We start from the raw sequence: 24,672 nt of genomic DNA, 5'->3' as shown, positions 1-24,672 counted from the left end.
AAGTGTCATACCTCTCGCATTAGCTGCATATTATCTTATGTTTTTACTATGGTTAAGTAAATGAAGTAAAACTAAAGTGTCATACCTCTCGCATTAGCTGCATATTATCTTATGTTTTTACTATGGTTAAGTAAATGAAGTAAAACTAAAGTGTCATACCTCTCATTTTAAATATTATTTCCCTAAAAGCTTTAACTACTTTCTTTGTTAAAAGCACAGTCTACTCCACTACATTCGGTAATTGACATGACAGCATAGAGTACGATACCCACGTAAATTTATTTTTACGGTGATATTAGTAATGATTAAATTCATTAATTCAAGGCTCAACTGAATAATTCACAAATACCAAACTTTTAAACAAGCAGTGCTTCATAATAGTTCACTGTGAAAGTACTTAAAGAATGTAATCCTGAAAAGAGATAAATGGTAATGTTGTATGTTGAAGCCACTTTAGCTTGGATAATTATAATGTAATAGTTTATTAGAAATAATAAATGAAAGTAAATTACTAATAAATATACTTTTTTGTTTTTGAAAGTACATAAAACTATCTTTGATTTTGTTGTTCTCAAAACAAATTAACAGTTTACACATCTAAGTACTATCAAGCAGATCTTAAAATTCTTCAGTATATACTTTCTCTAAATGTTGTGTGTATGCTGTGCAGTATCATTAGATATAATGTAAAATGCAACTGGAAAGTATAGGAAAGCTTTCAGTCTTTAGGGTTAGGGAGAGGAACTGTGACTTTAATCTTAAGTTCAAACTATACTGCAGTAGCAATGAACACTATTAACTCTTTAGTTGTAGTGTTATAGTAGAGTTTGCACTATGTTAGAATGCTATAGACTTGGGCTTCTTTATAACCACCATAAACACAGGAGTGTGTGAACATATTGGTGGGTGCTTGACAGTGTCATTTTGTAAAATAGAAATTTAAAGCATTACAACTTGTTGAATGAAACATATAAATCACACTGATAGCTGTTTCTGTAAAAATTATACTTGTAGCTAATACGTTGGAAGAGTACAGACATCATGATTAGAACTGTTTAGAGACTTGTAGGAGGATTCAGACTTGGCTATTTATAGTTACATTGTACACATACTGAACCTAATCTTTGCATAATATAGATATTCATTGTTTGTGTGTAGAAAATATATTATTTTCTTGCATCGAGGTGAATAGGATATGCCCAGTTCCTGAGGCTTGGTAAGATATTGGTTTGTTTTTTTCACTATGTAAATGGAAACAGTGGATGTTATTGAAGTGAGCACAGTCCTTCATAATCTTAATCCTAAACAGAATTGGCTGTACCAGCTATTATCTTTCTCAACAATATGAGAACTGTGAAAGAACTTAACCATTACTAGGCTTTTTGTTTGCAATGTAAATAAAAAAATGCTGTGTTTATTGAACTTCTTTGTAACCAACAAGTTAACCCTGTTCTAACAGCACTTGGCACTACTCTACTCATCGGCACACTTTAACCAAAATAACTGCAAGACTGAAAATGGGGTTGTCAGAAAAATTGAAGTTGAGAGTGATGTATCTAAAGAAAAAATGTCAATAAAAAAGTAGTTTGAAGAAATATGGAAATCAATAAGTATAAAATTACATATACAACACTGTGCACATAGAAGCATTTTGTTTATGTACTATTGGACTTTTCTCCTACTACAAAGGTTTAACAGAAAATGTTATAGACAGTTATGAAATATAATTTTCAACATGTTGTTTTACATTACGGGGTGGGTAAAAAGTTTGGGAACTCCCCTCCCCCTCCCACCCTCTAATAAAGTTAGTGTACATGAAAGAATTTATAGTATATTGACATATTTCATATTGACAAAAACTAACAGAAGGTTTGATTAATAATCCAAAATGTCTGTGTTAGCCTTTATTTTCATGACATAGGATAATACATCTCCAAGTACGATGTGACATCCTCCTAAGTATATTAGAGGTGACCTTCACAAATCTTTCAACAGTTTATTGTTTCAAAGCATCAGTTGTTGCATACTGTTCCTTTGCCACAATTATTACTAAAACACAAAAGGCTAAATTGTTAACATGAACTATAAATAAGGGATACCCAAACTTTTCACCCATCCTGTATAGTGTGAATTTAATATGTCCCTGCATCAACTGATCACTGTTGTAGTGCTTATAAATTCAGCAATTTATGAAGTTTAGAAACACCATTAAACCAAAATATAGAATACAAGTATGCTAACGGAACTTAATTTTTGGTTATTAATTATGCTTCAATCTTATTGAAGCATCACTGTTTTAAATCCTTATGACAAGCATCTTCCAAGAGGTGTTCTGAACTAAATGTTTTGACATGTGGATATTTTTCAAACCCTTTTTATTGAGTATTATAGCCTCAAAAGTTATTAATCAAACAAATTTTATAAAAGTTGTGAGTGGGTTGAAGTGTGTGTGTGTGTGTGCAAGTTTTAACAGATGAAATGATGAACTGATCCCATATCTATATAAAGATATATTGTTGTCACATGCACTGATTTAGCTTATTATTATTATTGTACATATAAGGATTGAATGTGAATTTATGTAAGAGTATTAAATGATTTCAAAAGAATTTTATCAAAATTATTTATCAAATATTTTTGCTTATGATATTATAATTATAGTATGTATATATATACAAGGGTTGAATGTGAATTTATGTAAGTGCATTAAATGCTTTCAAAAAATTATATCAAAATTATTTATCTAATGTTGCCATGTATACACTAGAAATAAATTTATGATTTGCCATGTTTGTCTGATAGGTAAACATATGGTTAGTCCATAATTATTTTTAAAAACTCCAAGTCAATATTTCTGCTAAATTTTTAGTAATCTTTTGTAAAACTTCCTGCCTAAAACAGTTTCAGAGAAATATTGAAATCAGTATTTATTTGTTGACTGAATAGAAAACTTTTACAAAACTGCACTATTTTTCATGTTTTTTTACCAGTTCTAATTTTTAACACCAATATTTTGATTATGTTCCTAACTTGTCAGTGAGTTGAAAGTGATAACCAGATTAACTAAGTAAAAAGAGCTTTCATATTAATAGTTACTTTTGACTCAGTGTAGTTCTAAACAAATCATGGGATTTTATTATTCTTATTACACCTATGGTTGTGATATGGACAATGTTTTATTTAAAATGTTTCAGTTTTGGAAATACATGAATCTAGACTATTTATATTTTTTGATGGTGAACAGATGGAAAACATTTTGGGTATTTTTCACATCAACCAATTTAGGACTTTAGTAATTTATGAAAGAAAAGTTGCTTTCATTAAGTTTACATTTGTTTCATGAAATGTCACAACAATTGCATTATTCACAAGTTTATTAAGGTTCGTTGTCAGGTTGATAAAATCATATGTTATCCACCTAGGAAGGTGCTTCTAAAACGTATACAAAACAAATGCTGCAAAATATTTTATTAGAGAAACATCTTTATGATTTGGATGTGCAAGTGAGAAGATTTCTATTGCTGCATCATTGGGATAAAGTAGATTTAGTAAGTTTGTATCAGATGAGATATAAAACAGTAATAATGTAAAGTTGAAGACACTATATAACAAATTTAAAAATCTTATTACAACTAAAGAATGTGAACTTACAGATAATAAATTTGTGAACTTAGATGTACCAAATATAGTTGGAGATATTTCTGGTAATGAATTAATGACAACTCATTGTAAGATTTTGGATTTGGGTTTAAATCAGTACCAATAATAAAATAAATGAAAATATTATAGAAATAAAACCTCTCTCTTTTTAAAAAAATGACAGAGCTTAAATTAATATTTTAACAATGAACTTCAGTCAGCAGGAAAAAATTAAATTTTAAAGAATGGAGTGCTTTTGAAAAAACTTAAAAATTACCATAATTTAATAATACTAGAGCAGATAAAGAAAACAAAATCGTGGTGAAGAATGTGTATCATTATGAAAATGGAGTTAATAACCCTATTAACGATGCACAAAATTAAGTAATAAAGTGATAGTGGAAATTAAAATAACTTTAAAAAATCTTAAATGTTTACCCAGTGATATTCAATGTAAATTAATACCTTATAATCTTCATGCTTATAGACAATAAGTTTTGTATAAATTACATAAGGCATATTGCATTTTAGACCTGGCATTGATAGCCTTAGTGATACTTTAGTGAAATATATATATAATCATTTAAATTATCTTAATAAATTGAATAAATATATAACCAAAAATTTAACTGCTTTTATTGCTAAATTCAAAGTTTGAGCTTTTGATAATAAGTCACTCACCTGAAGTACCAGTTTTAGAAGTGATTTATTGTCTTAAAAACTGGGTGATGCAATAATTTATTATTTAATTGAATTATGTGTAACTAGTACATATTTTTCAGTTAAGTTAAGGAAGTCTGTTATCTCCACTTTTATGTGATGTTTTCTTTGGATTTTTGGAAGAAATATTTGAAAAATCTCCCATTATTCTGGATAGTTATTATCATTATGTCGACGATACTTATTTTTATAATTCTAGTGGTGATAATACAGTTTAATAGCAAAGAGAAAGTACAAAATTCCATGTAATGATTGTAATAATCTTTATGTAGCACAGACTTTACAATCATTAGTTTTAAGATGCAAAGAACATCAAAAGTTTTGTAAACAGGTGGAGAAATAAAAAATCAGTGATCACTCTACATATTCATAATAATATACATCCTATTAATTGGGAAAACTCTGAAATTATTGTTAAACCTAAATTTTATGAATTGCATAAAAAAAGAGGTATGAACAAAGCCAATGATCCAGCTTTGTTAGGTTTAGAGAACTTTTTATTATCTCTTGGCTCTTGGATTCTAGTTAAATTATTTGTTCTGTGTGTGTGTGTTATTAGTACACTATTTGTGAATGTATGATGAGGAGAACATTTAAATATTGATGTAGCTGTGAATTGATGGCTAACTGTGAAGTATTTTGTTTCATAATTTTTTATATTGTACTTGTTAACATTAGGTTTGAAATAAGTGTTACATCCTGCTTCTTCTACATAATACATAAAAAAAACTGTTCACTTGATTGATCAAAATAACTAATCATTAAAAAGTAGTTACAGTTTTATTGTTTTTTGTTGTTTTTTTCATCTCAAATGTATACCAGTAATTTCTTAAATACAAAAAACATACTGTGACCTTTTAAGGTTTTGGTAGGCAGCAGTTGGCCCATTGCTTACTTTTAACAGTCACCTTAATAAGATTGATTTGGGACCAGATTTGGGTTCTGGTTCACATGCTTTGATCTTAGTTTGTTTAATGTAAGCAAACACAAGTAGTGTGCCAAAATGTATTAACTAAAGCTGTTCTTAAAACGTAAACAATGAACCAATTTTCTCTGCGTGTGTTTAGGAAAGATGGTAGTTGATGTCTGCTAATGTTTTTTATTTGCAGACACTTGGTTAATATATTTGTATTATTGGTAAAGTACAGTAACTAAGTCAAGGTTGGAAAGGCACGGATTGTATTCTATTGTTAGTTTTTAAGCATAATGAAAATATAGCTTTAATACACTTTACCTAACAGTATAATGTTTTATAATTACTTGCTTAAAAACAGGAATGACTTACAGCATAAACATAATTACAAATAATTTTTAGATAAAGAAAATATCAACATCTATTAGATTATTCTGATTTATGATGGAAAGAAAGGATTATGTCAAAAAGTTGGGAAGTTTTTGCATTACAAAATGTTAATATGTATCACATTATCTTAGCATAAATGTTACTTGTGTGAATTTGTGAAAGTGGTACAGCATAACAAAATGAAAACTGCATTTCTCTTTTCTGGATACAGTTTAAATTTTTGTTACACTTACACTTTTTCCTGACATCTCTGTGGTAAGCTTATGGATTTATATTGCTATAATATAGGGTTTCAGTCCTGCAGTGGGCACAATGCAAATAGCCCACTGTCCACTTTTGTGCTTATAACAAAAAGACATCTCTATTCCTTGTGAAATTGTTTTTTGGTTATTGAAAGTATATGTAGAGCTTATGGATTTATATTGCTATAATTTAGGGTTTCAGTCCTGCAATGGGCACAATGCAAAGAGCCCACTGTCCACTTTTGTGCTTATAACAAAAAGACATCTTTAATCCTTGTGAAATTGTTTTTCGGCTATTAAAATTATACGTATAGCTTCCAAGATGTGGGAAGTTGTAAAACCTTCTTGTATATTGCTTGGTTCAACTTCCTGGAAGTTTTATGTATTTTACAGAACTGCGTCATCGCTCAAATGTTACTCCTAGACCACCACTTCATGGCCAGCATAGGGCAGTTACTGAAAAACTTGTTCCTGTTACACCATATACATCCGTTACTAGTCAAAGAAATGGACAGTTTGGTACGTTTATCAACATTAAAATAATAGAGTTTTTTTATATTAGTAAGTTATAAATTTTCATTTTATATTTCAATATATTCTAGTGTACTACCACCTCATAAGATACCATAGTTAACTGAAATAAATAAATTTTGCAAAGTCAAGATTGACCAACAAAGAGGCAGAATAGTGCAGTTGAGGCAGTCAAACATTGGAAAATTCTTTTGTGAGCCAATCAAAATTAAGATCATTCATGAAATGAATTCCTGGCATATTCGTAGAATAATTATTAGTAAAAATCAGTTATATTAATAACTTCTTATATATTGAAAAGCCAGTGCCTTTTGATAACACTACAAATCCAACAATGATTTTTGTCATGTTGCTTAGCAACAAAAGTATAACCTAATATTGTTGTTAGTCTATGTACTGAAAGTATAAAATTAAATATATAGACAACAAAACAGGAAAAATATTTGTTGATTTCTTGATTTAGTCTGTTGATTAATGAGGTTTGTTTTTTATTTAAAATGTTCCTGATATAACAGAAAATAGCTTATTTCAGAAAGGACTTAAGTTAAAATTGAATCGATATTTTTACTTTATGTGATAACTCTTATGCAGTTGGCTCTAGGCTAGATGATCTCAACACTTACTACACCTATAAGGTTTCATGGCTCCTTTGCACCCCCATCCTACAATTTCAAAAAATCAAGCATGGTGTGATGTGACACACAATGTGTGTGCATGTGTAATCTGTAATCTTTCCAACCAAGAATACCTTTGATGTTCACACTATTAAGCTTACTGAAAGTAAAAAACTAAAGGTAAATTAGGTTATGGATATTTAGTTGTTCATTGTACCATCGTAATATGTTTAACAAGAATTTGTTCTATTTTCTTTCATTCAGCAGCACAACCTGTACGTCCCCCAACCCCTCGTCCAATTTTGTCACAACAAAGAAATGTGTTTGACCGTTTCGTTGACTACATGGTTGGGGATGGGCCATCAAACCGTTATGCTTTGATATGCCGCCGGTGTAATTCCCATAATGGAATGGCACTGAAAGAAGAATTTGAATATATAGGTACAAATAGGAATATTTTCCTTTATTGGCAATTGAAGTATTTTGTTTCTACACATACCAACAAACACACTTTCATTGGGTGATTAACATGAATAAATTAAATATAATTCACTCTCTTTCAAAAAATCAAATACATTTATAGCTGTGTTTCTAAGTTGTTTTTTTTTAAAGAAATGTTTAATTATCATTCTTGACATAATAGGATGTAAAATAAAATTGATCTGTAATCCATTGCATGTAATATCAAAGCAAGGTCTGCACTCCTGTATCTGTAACAGAACAATACAGACAATTGAAGGCTATTCTAGTACTGTTAGTAACTTGTAGTTAAACATGTTAAAAAGCTAACTTTTATTTATCTCTTCAATGTAAATGTCTTATTATAGATAAGTGCTTATAAATACCTTTTCAATTTCATTCTTCAGTTAAAAGATTTTAACTGGTAGTGATCTGAAATTTGTTTGTACCTGAAACTTTTTTGTTATGTTTCTGGATGCTGGTGATCAAAAATAGTTTTATTTCCACATTTCTTACTTGCATGTGATTTTTAGATTTCAATATTTTTATTTTGGTTGGTATTTTACTAATATTTATTAAAATGTTTGATGGAGAATATATTGATAGCTCCTGTAGGTTTTTTTGTTTACCTAAATTATAGTTTAAGAGTGAAATTGTTTTGGTAACCTCATTAAGCTTGTCTTGTGGTTGAATAAGAATAATATGAGTTAATTTCAACACCTAAAAAAATCATAGCTGATAAGCTTTAAGGTTTGTTGTTATTATTTGAAATGTCCATTCAAAAATAATATATTATCTTTGTAAAGAAGACAAATATTAAAACAAATTTTGGAAAAAATATAGATAATATAGGGATTGCAATGCCAAAAAGTACAGAAACAAGGTAGGGATGAATACACAAAACCACACAAAAATCCCTACAAATGTAGCCAAATCTTTCCAAAAAAACTTTTATCTACAACTAAATGTTGAATCTCTTTCATCAGCAAGAATTTAGGTTTGAATAAAAGCATTTAAATTGAATAATGCTATTAAGTCTTATAATGGTTAATTCCCATAAGCTTGTAACATTGATTCAGGAATTTTTGTATGGTTTTTGCATATTCATCCCTACCTTCTTGCTGTACTTTTAGCATTGCCGTCCATACATAATTTTTTTTTTTTTTTTTTTTACTTTGTTGCCACTCTTATTTTTAAACAATCAATATTAATGACTGGCAGTCACTATATAGGCAGCAGTTTTAGTCTGGCATGATGAATTGTCTTGATGGACATCATATGTTGAATTTACTGAAATGCTCTACTACTCCTGCACTTCTCAAGTTAAAATGCAACATTTCCATGTGTAAATCATTGCAACAACTTCAAGCATTGGTGAGTTAGCCCTTGTGATGCCAGAATCAGAATAATCGGCAGATCATTTGGCTGTTACACTACTCACCAGTTCTATACTTTAACAATATTTTTTTTGGCTAAACTGAAGGTCTTAATAGCTTTTGAAAAACCTCTAAAACTTAAGTTAGATGTTTATAAAAGTCTCTTAGATTGTTATAAGAGAGATTTTGATGAACATTACATAATATGTGGTGGTCCATCCATCCATACATACTAAGTGACAATGTTCTTAGTGATAAAAATCGTTTTAATACTATACCGACAATGATTTTATTTCAGATATTTCTTTTACTTTAGTATCTTTTCATGCACATTAACTATCAAAAAGGATATTGTAAACAGTATTTATTCTGTAACAGTAAGATATACTGGTAATAGTAAAAGTGTAATTTATATGGACCTAGAGTTTTAAAATCCTTTTTAAAGACATCGATTATGACGAGTAGCATCTTGTCATCAGTACTGGAAAATTAATAGATGATAATTAAAATCTAAAATTTCTCTAGATAAGTAAAATTTTCTGTAAAATATAACATTAAACCTTCGGTCAAAAAGTACATGACTATCATTTTAGTAATGTACGTTTTATTTTTTTTCTCTCAGTAACTTTATTAAAACTATATGAATATGTTTTTAAGGAGTTATTTTAATCCATAATCACACACTGAAATGATGAAATTAATGTTAACTGAAAATAGATGGTCCTTCAAAAACTGGATATAGATTTGTACGATTGATTGAATTTTAATTTGTTGTTTAGCTGCTATTATACATTACTGTTTACAGCATCTTAAAGAATGAGTCTTAAAGGTAAAGTTTTTGTATAACTTAAAATGCTACTTTAGTGTTTCAGCATTTGGTTATAAGTGTGTAAAATCTATTCTATTTACAGCAACCTATGTAGTTATATAATCACATTTCACTTTTAAATGTCTCCGATGGGTTACCTAAAAATCAGATTTTGATATCAATGGTGGGCAGAGCACAGATAGCTTATTGTATAGCTTTGGGCTTAAATAACAAACAAATCTTTGAAAGATGTATCCATTAAATAATTCCTTATGAAATTATTATGTACTATTTGCCTTATTTATTGTAAGAACAAGGCTCAAAGAACTACAATTCTTCACTCAGAGAAGTTTGACATTTGTTAATCTCGGCAGTTGAAAATATATTTTGGTTATTTTTTCAGGTTTTCGATGTTGCTATTGTTTCCAAGTAAACCCAGCAAGAAAATACAAGCCACATGCTCCCAAGCTTTCTGAAACTCAACCTTCTTCAGAAATGTCAGATCATGGGTCATCTGATGTATCAGGTAGTGGTGAGTAGCTCTGGAGGATTTTTAAGTATCAGAAGTGCCCCGTGATTTTCTGTTATCTGTGACTGTTAAATTTCAAATAATTCTTAGTTTTATTTGTTTGTACTAAGTTTTCTACCAATCAAAAATATTTCTGCCCACAATCTTAGTATGTTTTAGTTTTTTAAAAAAAGCAGCATGTACAAATAATCTGTATAGCTCAGTAACAGTCTTCTTTTAAAACTTAGCCAGAAATCAATGGTTTGAGGTGCTTGTGTGAATTCTAATGAAGTTTGTAGTTTATACTGTATTATTTTGTAACTCCTTAACCTTGTTAGAGAGATTTTGTATTTATTTATTGTTAAATGTTGACAAATATACTGGGAATTCATGAAATGCACACAATTTTTTTTTTATCTTGCAAAATGTTTGATGGAACTTTAAAATCATACATCATATTTTATTGAGAACTTTGTAAAGTTACTACAGCGATTTCATGTTCAATTATTACTTTGCGTGCCTTGCTTCTCGGGTACTAATCCATGGTTGAAATTTTGTTGTAGTGTTCATTATCTTGAAGCTTTTCTTTATTGTGTCTTACATCTCCAGGTACTGGTTGATCCATGGTTGAAATTTTGTTGTAGTGTTCATTATCTTGAAGCTTTTCTTTATTGTGTCTTACATCTCCAGGTACTGGTTGATCCATGGTTGAAATTTTGTTGTAATGTTCATTTTCTTGAAGATGTTCTTTATTGTGTCTTACCAAAATTGAAATATCTGTGCTCTTTTCATGCTCTTTGTCTTTGTTTTTCTTTTTTTGGTACCTTTTAAAAGTTGCAAATATGTTGAAACCTCATAAATGAGTAAACTTTTTGTTTCATGTCAAACCTTGTCAAAATCAGTGCTTGTTAATTGCTTCAAAGTTCCAAACTGTTCAGAAATATTTATCAAACATTTTGTAGGATAAAGGTATGCTGTTTTCAATGTGTTTAGTGCTTAAAGGATAGCACTTGTTTATAAAATACACTTGTATACCAGTTTAAGTATTTATATGTTTATAGGCTGGTGTGTGTCTCTAGGCTTATGGAAACAACGTCTTCCTCAGATTTTACACTTACAGAACGTTAAACATATTTGAAATGTGGACTTGATAAGGTCACTCAGTTGTTTGAACTTTAGTTTGAACTTTATATAAATGCTTGATTCTTGTTAAAGCTTCAGCTTATCAAATCATTTAAAGTAGTATGACTCGGTGATCTCATACTTTAGAAGATAGGAGACATTGGTTTCTGATTCTTATAGGTGTGTTTTTCCATACAAATAATAGGTACTAGGGGTATGACATTTTATATCTCATATTCTAGAAGACTATTGGTTTCTGATTCTTATAGGTGTTTTTTCCATACAAATAATAGGTACTAGGGATGTGACATTTTATATCTCATATTCTAGAAGACTATTGGTTTCTGATTCTTATAGGTGTGTTTTTCCATACAAATAATAGGTACTAGGGATGTGACATTTTATATCTCATATTCTAGAAGACTATTGGTTTCTGATTCTTATAGGTGTTTTTTTCCATACATGTAATTGGTGTTAGGGATATAAAATTTTATATCATATTCTAGAAGACTATTGGTTTCTGATTCTTATAGGTGTTTTTTTCCATACATGTAATAGGTGTTAGGGATATAAAATTTTATATCATATTCTGGAAGACTATTGGTTTCTGATTGGTATAGATCAGTCGTTTCCAAACTGTGTCATGGCAAGAGTTTTACCAAATGAAGAATAATTAAGAACATAAAAAATTACAAAAAACAATATAAATGTGTCAGCACAGGTGTTGCATGAATCAAGATGAGTTAGAGTATCATCAGTGAAAAAAAGTTTGGAAATCACTGTTATAGATGTTTGTTGCATACAAGTAACAGGTGTTAGAGGTGTAGTATTTTGTATCTCATACTCCAGAAGACAGTTCTTTTTCTGTTTGTTATAGGTGTTTGTTGCATCCAAGCAATAGATGCTAGAGATGTGACATTTATTTATTTATTTTTTTACTTGCCATGTTATAAAATGTTGTTTTAAACTTCAAGAATATAGTGATATCTAAAACTCACTTAGCTAATACCAATATCATTAATGTATTTTACAAATGTACTTTTGTACTTATGCAAATTTTTTAATCTATCTAGTGGATTAGTCAATAAGTTAAAACTTAAAAAAGCCATTTTGCCTATCATTCACACCTACCCAATAGGATTACAAACATCCATTGTGATAAATTACATTTTTTCATATGCAAGATTTTAGTAGTTTTATATTTGGTTTGATAATGTACCATTATTTTTGAGTAATGCACAGTAGATTAGATTGTTTTATACACTGCATATTAATTTTTTTATTCATGACGTTGCCTGTATATAGGAATTTATGTTATGTTAATCGTAAAAAACTGAAGTGTAGATACACATATCTATCTTCCTGAACGCAACCTTGCAACACAGCTGATCTTGTTTCAACTGTTAAACAAATCCATTTACTACAAGTTACATTGTATACATACTGAAATGCACTTTGTTTTTATTTTTAGTAAAGTTTAAGATATATCAGTTTACCGTTGTTGAGAAACAAGAATACTGAAGAGTTTCGTGTGTTTTTTTCCCTAAAATACAAACATCTGAAGTTTTACTTACTATATATTTTTGAAATGATTATGCTACCCATCTTACCACTTTAGCACAGCTTACACTTTCAGTGTTTACTACATTCAGTCAGACAGATACTTAAAACAGCATCATAATAAAATCATTGAGATAGTGTAAATGTGCATATTGTTCTGGAATTATCACTTTTGGTGGGGTGAAAAAAATTGTTTAATGTTTGTGATTCATTAAAATACATGGTTTTTGTGCATTAGTCTTGTAAAGTCACTTTGAATGTTTGTCAGACCAGTTACTTAAACTAATAAAGGAGTTGTGAAAAGTAATTTGATTGTAGTTCATAATTTAACAAATTACAGAAAAGTTTTTAAAAATGCACCTTGTAAATGGAAACAAATGAAATAGAAAGATGATAAATATGGATAGTATTAGATATACATGACCGTTTAAGTTTAATCTGAGAATTATGATTTAGATAGTTTATTTAGTATGAGTGTTAAATGTAATTATTTTTAGAAGCACTATTTTATCACAGGTTTGTTTACGTAATTGTTTGTGAATCGTACGTTGTGTAGTTCAATAGTTATGAATTACTAATTATTTTATTATTATGTCACATTACTAGAACCTTCTTAGTTTTTCTTGTTATTTAATTGAGTATTATTGCATCATAATATCTAATAGTGTGGAGTGTTCTGGACCTCTGTCTAGGAATAAATATGCATTAAAAATTTAGTTCAATAGACAGATTTAGACTGAATGATTGTAAGTCTAACCATAAAGAGCATATAGTGGTGATTTTTAAAGTGAAATTATAAGAGATTATATTGTAATAACAGAGTAAAGAAGAAATAATTGGTCCTGTCAGCTGTGTTCTAAAGGAACTGAACCAGCCTGTTGTGGACTTTGACAAAAAGGAGACAATTATTTAAAGCTCTGAATACAACTGCATAACAAACAGTGTACCGCCCATTTGTATTTTATGTTTGACTTCTTTCATTATATTATTTTAAAACAAGTGGACTGTGTGCTCTGTGTTTATTGTTGAAATTTATTGTCAACAAGTCACAGACACCTTTTGTAAAGAATCTGGCCCATACATAAAACCTGACAGATACTGATGTATAAGTAATGTTTTATGTTTCAGTAGTAGTGTTGTGATTGTGGTTGCTGTTCTGTAGCTAATTTTTTGTTGCTCATGAACCCTTTTTTTCTTATTTAATTTTATGTAGCTTGTCAACATAACAGAGAGGGTTTGAAATGTTAGTTCATTCACAAATTCTAGAGCGAACGGGATATTTATTTATCTTGCAGAAGAAGTTGAGGAACAACTAAAACCCAAGGATAATGTACCTGAAGAAATTAGTGATTCCTATGCTACCGAGAACAACAGAGTTTGTGTAGAACAACTTGAATCCCATGAAAATAAGGACATAGTAGATGTTAGTACTATTAGTACTAAAAGAGCTGGAGTGTTGGAGGAGAGTTCGTGATTAGTCTCACCTGATGTGTGTGTGTGATGCTAAGTACAAACAGGAGTTAGGAATGTGTGTAACATCCTCTGTAAAAACTTGTGGATTAAATAAACATAAGCAATTATTCAACAAAGTTTACATTTGCTAAGAGTAACAGTTGTACCAATAAAAAGCAATCTTGAACAGTCTTTTATTTAATTAACAACCTCTTTTGTAATTATGATTTCTTGGAAAAAAAAAGTGCCTTAATTAAGTTTCAGGCAGTATTTCAAACTGTTAACAGTTCATACTTGTTACTGTATACCCCTACCTAGTTTTTACCAAATCAACACACACATTTGTGATAACTCTCTTTATATTTTGCTGTACTTTTTGCTAGCAGAATATCATTTATATATTCAAAATTCAGTCCTCCATGTCTAATTTGAGTGAAAAAAAATGTACAGAGTTAACAAACTAAATAATTTAGTTTCAAACATTTATGAAACTGGTTAATTAACAATCTTACAAACAGATGTGAAGTACTGGATGTTTTGTGTGCGTAAAAAAGTCTAGGGACGTGTGTGGTCTGTGTATATAAACATCACTAACACTTAAAATCTTAAAGATCTAATCAGTGAAAGCAAGGTATTGTAAACTGGTCTTCCCTTTTTTTAAGAAACTATTGCAGAAAAGAAAGAAATAGTAGTACCTGTTTTAACGAGGAATCTAAATCTATATATAGTAATTTCTAAAGTTTGTCTAAGTAATTTCACAAATCTATCTCAATTCATTAGAAAAAATCAAAAGTCTTGAACCATGCAATTTGTTTGATCACAAATTGTAAACTTTCTGTTTTCTGTTAAAGTGTTGTAAGTTTTATGTTTACATATAATTATAATCCAATAAAATATTCTTGACAAAATTGTTTGGAGAAAAACATTACTTTTGGATCATTGTTATTCAAATTTCTCTAGATTTGTCATCAAGTAATGTGGAAATATTTTTAAATAATTTTTCTTTAAAAAACAAAAAAACCACATATTATTTTTTTAAATCAGTAAAAAGATTTAAATTTGAGAGTGACTTACCGCGGCTTCAGTATATCGAACGTTTTAAGCATTAAATCATCATTCTCATTCTTTTTTATGCTTCAGTAGAATTTACTTGTTATTAAATCCTCTCAAAAATATTATCAAAGAAAAGCGCTTGATAACATTTTATGAAAAAGAGTAGCCTTGCTTAGTTTTTTTTTCATTTAAAAAGCTGCAGAGTTTCACAAATCAAGCATATTTTACATACTAGTAGGAAACTTTGACTATTATAAGCTTGGTAATCTTTGCACTGCTTGAAACTCCATTTACATAAGTAAAATTGTCTATAATTAACAGGTAAATACTCTAAAGACAAGAAAATGTATGAAAAATTGGTATAACATTTCAGAACTAAAAAAAGTTTAATTTTTGTTTATCTCCCAATATTCGGTTGTAGTAATAAAGCAGTTTTGTTATATTAGTTAATTGTTTAGTTTCTTTGCTTAACTGAACTTCTAAATTTTATATTGCTATAGACCGTAAACATTTTTTAAAGCTCTAAATTATCACCTGTAGATAAGTAATGAAAGGGTAAGTTATGTTAATGGGAAAAGATGCCTATTGAAGGACTAAAAACAGTCTTCATAAGTTTAGGTGTGGCCTGTGAGATTTAAATATTGTATGCTTAACTTCTGAGTGTAAATTGACATCATAAAATATGATTTAGTTACTTTGTTGATGTCTGAGGAAGATTTAAGTTTTGCTTGTTTAAATTGAGTAGGATACTAACAATAAAAATATCTGTTTATAAGCTATGTTTGAAACAAGACTTTCTCATACTTAGTTTTAGGTAATGATGAAGAAATGAACTAATGAGAATTATAAGATAATGGTTAGCTTAAATCTACCTAGAAATACTGATTTTACTTGTATATGATGTGTGTTTACATTTTGTGTTAGCAAAAAATAACATCACTGCATCTTAGAGTTCTGAAGTAAGAAATTGTGAAGTACAGTAATAAGTTTTACTAGCATATGTACAGATTTTTGAAGCAATACACATTTTATCATAAATTTATTTTGATTTTGTTTGTTTTTTGGTGCATTTTTTTCATGTATGTTATAATATGAAATGTTAATACAGGTCGTGAAAGTTAAAAATATTTAGGAAAACTTTATCATTATTTAAAAAAATAATAAGAGAATTTCAAATTAATTAATTTGTTTTTATTCTATGCTATATTTGAGGGACAGACCTTTTTTGTTTTTTGTATGTACCAAATAGACTACTGATGCCCTGAGTGAAGGGACTTGTTTCTGAAAGTTAAAGAATCTGCTTGGTTTTTCAAACCTGTGAGATGTTTAGCCATCACTAAATTCAGTGACATTAATACAAAATGTATATGAAGTAGTACTTCTTTAAAAATTGAAATTGCAAGAAACATTGTTATTTGGTATCTTTGTTGATAAATAAGCATTATGTTCTGGAAAATGTCTTTATTTCTAAAAATATTGGTTTATATGTTTCTTTCATCTTTGTGTATTTTTTCACAAGATATTACCAACCACAAAAAAGTAAAGAAACTATCCACAGTGCTTCCCTGTAGCATTATTAGTCTGGTTAGCCCCTCCATAAATATGATTGACCTCCCTATTTGAAATGCAGTAGAAATGTTTGTTAAATTCAACTGGTAACTTGTGTGGGTGATTAATAAGATAATTTTGATTAAGCATGAACACATGATTATGAGGAACCCTGAAATATGTTTTAGCAATTTTTTTATTTCCGTATTCTTGAGAAATATTATGGTTAACTGTACCTCATGTCCAGCAATGATTTCAAAATAGCTACATGTATATTTGAAGATGTACATAATATTCTTTCATTTCTCTCATGTGCAGATGCTACTGTACATAGAATTTGTGCATTTCTTTATGTAACTGATAAATAACAGTCATATAGATACATGTTTTTCTTACTAAAGCTTCATATAATTATGTTGAATACTATATTATTATAGAACATATAATACAGCCAATACAATTTTAATGTCAAAATTATATTTTCAAGTATTTTGTGAAATAAATCAGCCACTTAAAGTTAGAGTAAATGCCACTTTAGAAAAAAATATATGTCTGATAATTTTGAAATGTATGTTATTGTTACAAGATCTTAAGCATCAAGGTTTTTTTTTTCTTGGAAGGAGTTAGAGTGGTATTTACTAACACCTAGTCTGTGAGTTGATGACACTGAATTCAGAAAATTGGGTGATATACAGAGGGGTTTCCAGTATTCAAATTAGAACCAAAAAATGTACTTCAATAAAAGGTTTGGTCTGTTAACTTCAAAACAACTCTATTGTACCGCCAGTACTGCTCACCTCTCAATAGTGTTTGGTCATACTATGTTCCTCATGTAAGAAGCAGTAGAAGTGTTGATATTCAGACAGGCACCAAACTCACCCACTTAACAGTGAAGTAAGCTTCATTAATCTTTCCTCAGCCGTTTCCATTAACAGATCTTTCCAAAACCATGGAGAAAACAGCTTTATAGGGCTGAGGAATCAATCTTGTATTGTTCAACTTGTGTTCACTAATGTGTCTTGGGTGGGATTTGGGATGGGTACTCCCTCATTGCCAGGTATCACAAAGATCTGAAATCTCTTTTCAGAAGTAAAAAGAGAATACCAGAAATCTTGGTTTGGGAATCAACTCACCAAATATGTCTCTCTGACTCACAAACTAGGTGATAAAAGAAACTATGAAGTTTAATATAAGCTTAGGAATACAGTCATAAAAACAGTTTATAAAGATTTAGGATGAACTTTTAAAGCTAGAGTACATAAACTTTGAAAATTTGATTGAGTAACCATTAGTTTTAACATTGTGCTGTACAGCATATACAATCAGTTTTGGAAGTAAAATATATGTGTAAGATTAGAAAACACTAAATTTCGTTTTTTCTTTAGTTAAAGATGTTTTGTTGAACTGGTACTGTGCAAATAATACTATTAAAAGTCTTAAACCTCCATACTAAATGTGTAAGATTGGAAATTTTGCTACAAATGACTTAATATTTTTAAAACTTGTTTTGGATAAACTTGTCTATTGCTCTCTGTAATGAAGAAATTTTTTTCTAGAACTTAAAAGACCTGTATATCTTACAATTTAACATATTTTGATCAATTTCGTTTAGTTTTCCTATTTACAATTTTTTTCATCATTAATTAATGAAAAGAATTATTGTGGTAGTGCCTCAACTTTTCATTCGTACTCGAGTAAATATAGGCCATCAATAGTATATAAATGTAAGTTGCCAAAATTGGTTTTTGATTGATGAAAAATTATATGTTGTTTAAGTTTAAGTTGATGTCTACTTTTGATTTTTATAAAATTTAATATATCTTCGAGATTGGCCATGTTTAACAACAGAGCTTCCGTGGCTAGCTACTTTTTAAGTGTCATTTACAATCTTGTTAATGGTATATCCCACTCAGCAGATGATATGGTAGGAAATAAAGGATTAAGACAAATTTAATTACTGTTTGAAAGCGTTAAAATACTCGTGTATTTTCGCATTATCACTAAACCATTGTCTTGTACTGAAGGGATTAATTACACGTCTGTTGGACTAATTTCTACTTGGGCGTAATTTATCGTAATTTGTTGTATATATATAATGGTTTGATTTATGTAAGGTTATAGTGCAAATTGCACACGAGGTAAAAAAATTCAGAATATATTGAATTTATTGTAGTTAAAATAAATGTACGTTTTTGGGAGATCATTATTTATGGTTTTCTTGATGTTTTCCTATAAAGAAATATAGTTATTCAAATTCGAGTGCAAGCATTAACGTACGAAAGATGGAACTGTCATTTTAAACACGATTTTTTTATTATGTTATTTACGATAACTCAATACGAGTAACACAGGAAAACATTTCTGTGCTAAACTTTTGTCTGATTATACACAAGGATGAAAAAAAAACACGAAGTGTGCTATTTTTAGCGCTGTTTTGAAGTTGATGTGTATTTACGTAACCTCTTGCACATTTCCTTGAAAATTGCATAAACATAGTATATTTGTTAGAACATTTGAATTGAGGTAGTAAAATTAATAAGTGTACTGAACAGCGTAGGTTTAACATGAAACACATACACTCAACAGTAGAACAGATAGGTTTTAATTTATGGTAGAAAAGGTTATTCATATAAGCGTTTTAGGGACTTGCGAGGCTTAGCGATCGGACTGTGAATCTGAAGATTTGTGATTCATTGCCTCAAAAACGTGCTCCGCACTTTAGGGTCGTCGGTCGACCATAAGAGTGATGGTCTCGTTATTCAATTAGAATAGCCCAAGAGACGGCGCTAGGGGTTGTTGACTAGCTGGTTTCTCTAGTCTGTCAGTTCAAATTTGGAGGTAGCTATGCGCATGTAACTTGTATAGCTGTCCGAGAACTTCTGAAACAAACAAGCATTTTAGAACACGAAAATTAATAAACCTGCAAACTAAGTTCATTATTGTTCAATCCATCTTGCAAATATATAGTCACGAAATTTTTTTTTCTTATGTTTAAATAGAGACACTAGTTATAATCTTATAGTCAATCTCGGTAATATACATATTGGATTACATATACCATTTTCTCATTGTGTTAACACAATCAATATAAATTGATAGAAAAAAGTGTTAATGTTCGTGTTTTGCTTTTTAAAGAAAGTGAAAATTATCGACTGGTTATTGAAAAATATTCGATTGAATTCAATAGATGGCGCTTTTTTCTAAATAGGAAAATATTTTGGGATGTGGATACAATGTAATTCAGTGAAAGTTTTTTTTGTCCTTGTTTTTAAGGTATTGAATGGAGATAAGATTATATAAACTCTTTAATATCAAAGCAGTGTTTTAATTATGAATGGAAATTCAAATATACAATGAACAGTTGTTGGTCTATTAATTTTGCTTATCTATTTTACTCGTGTTTGAATCTTGATATTCATCAAAGACAAATTCCTTGAGAAAACTTAGCTTTGTGCGAGTTCATTTTGCGTATATATATTTGGAAGAATAACCACAAAGAAAAGCATTACACGTTTTCATTTTAGAGAATCGTCGAATTTTTAAAAATATTTGTGTATCAAGTTGATTAAAAAGTTCCATGACTCACTAATCAAAGAGTCCTTAATAATATACGAATCGTTAAAAATCTGTTTTTGATACCCGTGGTGGGGAGAGTACGGGTATCTCATTGTGTAGCTTTGTGCTTAACAATAACCAAACAATATACGAGTAACACAAAACAAAAATAACATCAATCTTGCAATTAATACCACTGCTTACTGCTGGGTCCTTTTTGCATTTTTTGTACAAAAGTGGTGATTTCACACAATGTTTTAGTCAAGTATTTATACTTTGACGTTGTAACAGGCAAAAATATAAAATTGCTCAATACAATGTAATATGGGGATACGAACGGTATAAAAATAGTTATGGTTTAAACGTCGAAATATTGGAAAACCAACAAATATAAAAACTGTTACAAAAATAAATCTGTTGTTGGCTTGTTTTTACAACAACTGTTAGGCCTATTGGTTTTTTAATGCTTCTCCATATTTCAGTGTTGAAACCATTATTAAAGTATTATATTCCATGTAAATAAATAGCGTTTCATAGAATGTTTGTCAATCATCTTTCAACCTAACTGATAACTTCTGGTATTGAAAGAAAAGCTTATTGGGCAATGACTTGTGAGAGACAAAAAAGGTAGATCTGAAATGCTAATTTTTTACACGTGAACCTTTGATTTCGAGTCGCAATAGAAAATTTAAGAGAAATGTGGGAGGGGGATACATCTGTAGTTAGTTTGTTTTTTAAATAAGTTTTAGGCTTGTTGGTAAGAAATCTAATCGGAAATTTGAGAGTCAAAAGACTTTTTTTTCAACAGTTAAATTTCTAAATGAGCATTATTATGTTAACTTGGAAAATTAAAACTTTACTATAGATTAATTTGCAAATTCACGCATTATATTACGTACATTCATTATATTTTACGTCATATGTTTCTGTTTGTTGAATTATGCGCGAAATTACTCGACTGTCTGTGCTAGCTGTCCCTATTTTGAAATAGAGAACGTGAAGGTTACTATGGTTCAGTACTCGATCTCAGTTGTGAGCAAAGAGGCTGATGTGCAGGTTTTCACATAACAAAATTGACTGTTTATACACAAAATATGTGGATGTGGCAATACCGAAATAATTCTGAGCTTCATTTTTATCATCTCCTTAGGTATTATGTGATTTTTTTTATCGTGATGATTACAAAACCTTGTCGAAACGTTGTATATTCTGTTTTGTTAAACTTATATTAAAGTTTTTCTTCATTACCCATTCAAGCCGTCTTCAAGCATTATTATTCCCCCTTTGACAAGCATACTGCTTTACCTTAAAATATTTTAAAGTTTGTTACATCATTCAGTGAAATGAAAAATTACGTCATTAACAACAACAACAAACAAAAAAAAAAAAAAACATGTTCAAGAGAATTAAACAGGCGATAATATTAAAACCTGGGGTCTGTGACATCTATTAGAATTACTCACCCAATAGTACTTCCAAAGCTAATTGCCCGTGGCAAGGCCACGACTAGCGTTCTTTGAAAGAACGCCTATCACGACATAATTTCTGCGTTCATAGCAGAATGTTGAGCACCGATTGGGTTAAATTCGAATGTTACCGCCCAGATATTATCGATACTGTCTGTCATGTTTCATAACCAATAGCAGCCGAGATCAAATACATATACAAATATAGTCGAGTATCCCTATAACAACACGTAAATTGCGTTGTTTAACTATCCTTCATATCAATATGTTTATGGAAAAGATGTTTCTTAAAACATTTTTACCCTGATTGGCTGGATTTAATTTAGTGATAACCAACCAAGCGACGCATATAACTCTTATCTACGTATGGCGTTTTTCGTAAACAAAAGCGCGATTGGACAAAGACAATTATTCAATAACCAATACACGCGATCCTAAGTTTTGGACCTTCCTCTAAACGTATAATTTGTTTATTATGTTGAACTGAAATATTGTTGACTTGATTTTATTTTGAGCAATTTATAGACGATAATAGCTACAGACTCGGCTAAGTTTTGCAGTTTCTGCACATTTTAACGTTGAAACAATATAAACTCAATGTATAATAAATAATCTAAATTAATCAAAATCTAATTAATTTTTGAAATCGTCTATATTTGGTGAAATTCCATAACAACAGGATTGAGGAAAACAAAACTGTACGTTTCACAAGTATTTCATTTATTAGAACCATGGTTTCACCTAACGATGCCTTTAATGACGAAACCAATTTTATAATAAATACAATATTTGTGAAACATACAGTGGTCTTTGTTTTCACTAGTTCTGTGATTTACAATAGTTAAAAAAAAGTCAATGAAACTTCTTGGAGTTACAGAAACTATACACTTGTGTTTAATACAACCAATATATCTTTTAAAAATCAAACGATCTTCAATAAGTAATGCATTATATTCCTTTTGGCTTGTGTAAACAAAACAAAAAATCCTCAACATCAAACAGCATTCTCCAGTACTAAATAACACGCAGTCTTCATTTAAATTGGATATATATTTTCTTGTTATAACTTTTCCTCTCGCTCACTTTCCATGTATTTTGTTGTTGTTGTTTAATTGTAGTTAAATGTGGCAATGTAATTTTAATAATGTTCAAGGATTAATGTAAATTATTTTTATTTTGCTTTATATACTGAAGAAGAAATCTGTAGAATTCCGAAACGTTTATCCCTGTTCCTTTTTAAATAAATAATGTTGTTCATTATAAGTGTCGTAATCCTTTTTATTGTCCCATCTATTGATATCCGAAATGTTATATGAATACTTTATTCCTTTATAATACGCGCATGCTCACAGCTAGAAGTGTCACTGATGTGACATACAGTTATACTAAAGCATACACGAGTAAAATAATGTACGTTCTTTGTAGTTGTTCGATATTTAATTACTTAAACGCTTTTAATGTGTAAGTAATAAATAAAAACCGAAATTAAACAATGCATGCTAAAAAAAATACAGCTTACGATGCTGAATCGGGTCTCCTGGATTTTTTACTCGCACTACACTTAATTTAATAAAAACAGAGTTGTTTTCCAGATTTGTGCAGCAAAACGGAAACACAGGCAGAAGACGTCGCAAGAACGATGTTTACATAAAAAGAGGTTAAATGTACGATAAAAAACGACTGGTTTAAATTACCTATAAGATTGACAATTGTGTATTTTTTAAAAAAGTTTTTGACCCCCATTCGAAAGAGTTTTAATTAACAGTCAAAATATTATGAATTCGTCGTTATGTAATTCCTCAACAAAGTATTTACATTATACGAATAAGCTTAGTAAGTAAAGTGAATTATCTGATGTGCTATAACACTTAGTAAGACATATATATGTAAATACATAGGATAAAACGGTTGAATTTATTATCAGAATACGTGATAAGTGTACTAATTACAAACACATTGATATCTGTGGTCTGTAGGTCCAATTTCTATAGAGGATATGGAACATTGTCCCTGCATCTTTACTTTTCTATGCTGTAAAACTTTTAGTCCAAATTAATTTGTTTACGTTGTAGGCTAATAAAGGTTTGCGTTAGAATCCTTCATATTAGATATATTTATGCTAAAATGGATATTTTTGAATAACTCTGACAATTTTATTTATATCTTATGTTGCACACACACACATATATATGTATCTTAGAGACAGTTTATCAAACAAGGTCTAAAAAAAAACAACAAGTGGCGCATAAAAGACAGGCCAAATACAAACATAAATCTCAATGTAGGAAGGATAAAATATATCGCTGTCTATCACATATATCTTTAATCGCAAACAACACATATGAATACATAACCTTTAAGATCAGGTATGGAAGCTGTAGTACACTATATCGTACTTGTATCTAAAAATTATACCATTCACTGTCTGTAGTTATTTATGAGAAAATATTGGTTCTTAATTAATGAAACAGAATAAAATTTAAAAAGTAAACACGAAATAAATTCATAAGTCAGACTGCTTTTACCAGACCTTTGAAGTGTGATAAGACAAAAATGAAGTTCGAAACCCAACTTTGGTAAGGACTAATTACTTCTATCTTTGTTTATTTCCTTTAGAGCCCCCTCAGTGACACAGCGGTATGTCTTCGTGCTTACAACGCTAGAAACCGGTTTCGATACCCGTGGTGGGCAGAGCACATATAACCTATTGTGCAAC

The 24,672-nt window shown here is 29.6% G+C and overlaps 1 protein-coding gene across 8 annotated transcripts in view; it reads left to right on the top strand.

Annotated features, from left to right (window-relative positions):
• LOC106463018 (protein lunapark-A-like) overlaps nt 1–19,141 on the top strand; it is a 32,281-nt gene extending 13,140 nt beyond the window's left edge. For 6 of the 8 annotated variants that reach the window (XM_013922987.2, XM_022390419.1, XM_022390423.1 and 3 more), the window contains 4 exons: nt 6,298–6,423; nt 7,314–7,490; nt 10,096–10,224; nt 14,178–19,141. In XM_013922987.2, coding sequence (XP_013778441.1) covers nt 6,298–6,423; nt 7,314–7,490; nt 10,096–10,224; nt 14,178–14,356 — 611 coding nt within the window. In that variant the 3' untranslated portion in view covers nt 14,357–19,141. The remainder of the gene's footprint in view (nt 1–6,297; nt 6,424–7,313; nt 7,491–10,095; nt 10,225–14,177) is intronic. The other 2 variants (XM_022390424.1, XM_022390425.1) reach the window with 2 other exon arrangements.
• The last annotated feature ends 5,531 nt before the right edge of the window (nt 19,142–24,672 follow it).

Source organism: Limulus polyphemus, unplaced genomic scaffold (assembly GCF_000517525.1).
Source record: "Limulus polyphemus unplaced genomic scaffold, Limulus_polyphemus-2.1.2 Scaffold1303, whole genome shotgun sequence".
Classification (NCBI taxonomy): Eukaryota; Metazoa; Arthropoda; class Merostomata; order Xiphosura; family Limulidae; genus Limulus; species Limulus polyphemus.
The sequence above is the reverse complement of the archived record's forward strand: the minus strand, read 5'-3'. Positions and strand labels throughout refer to the sequence as shown.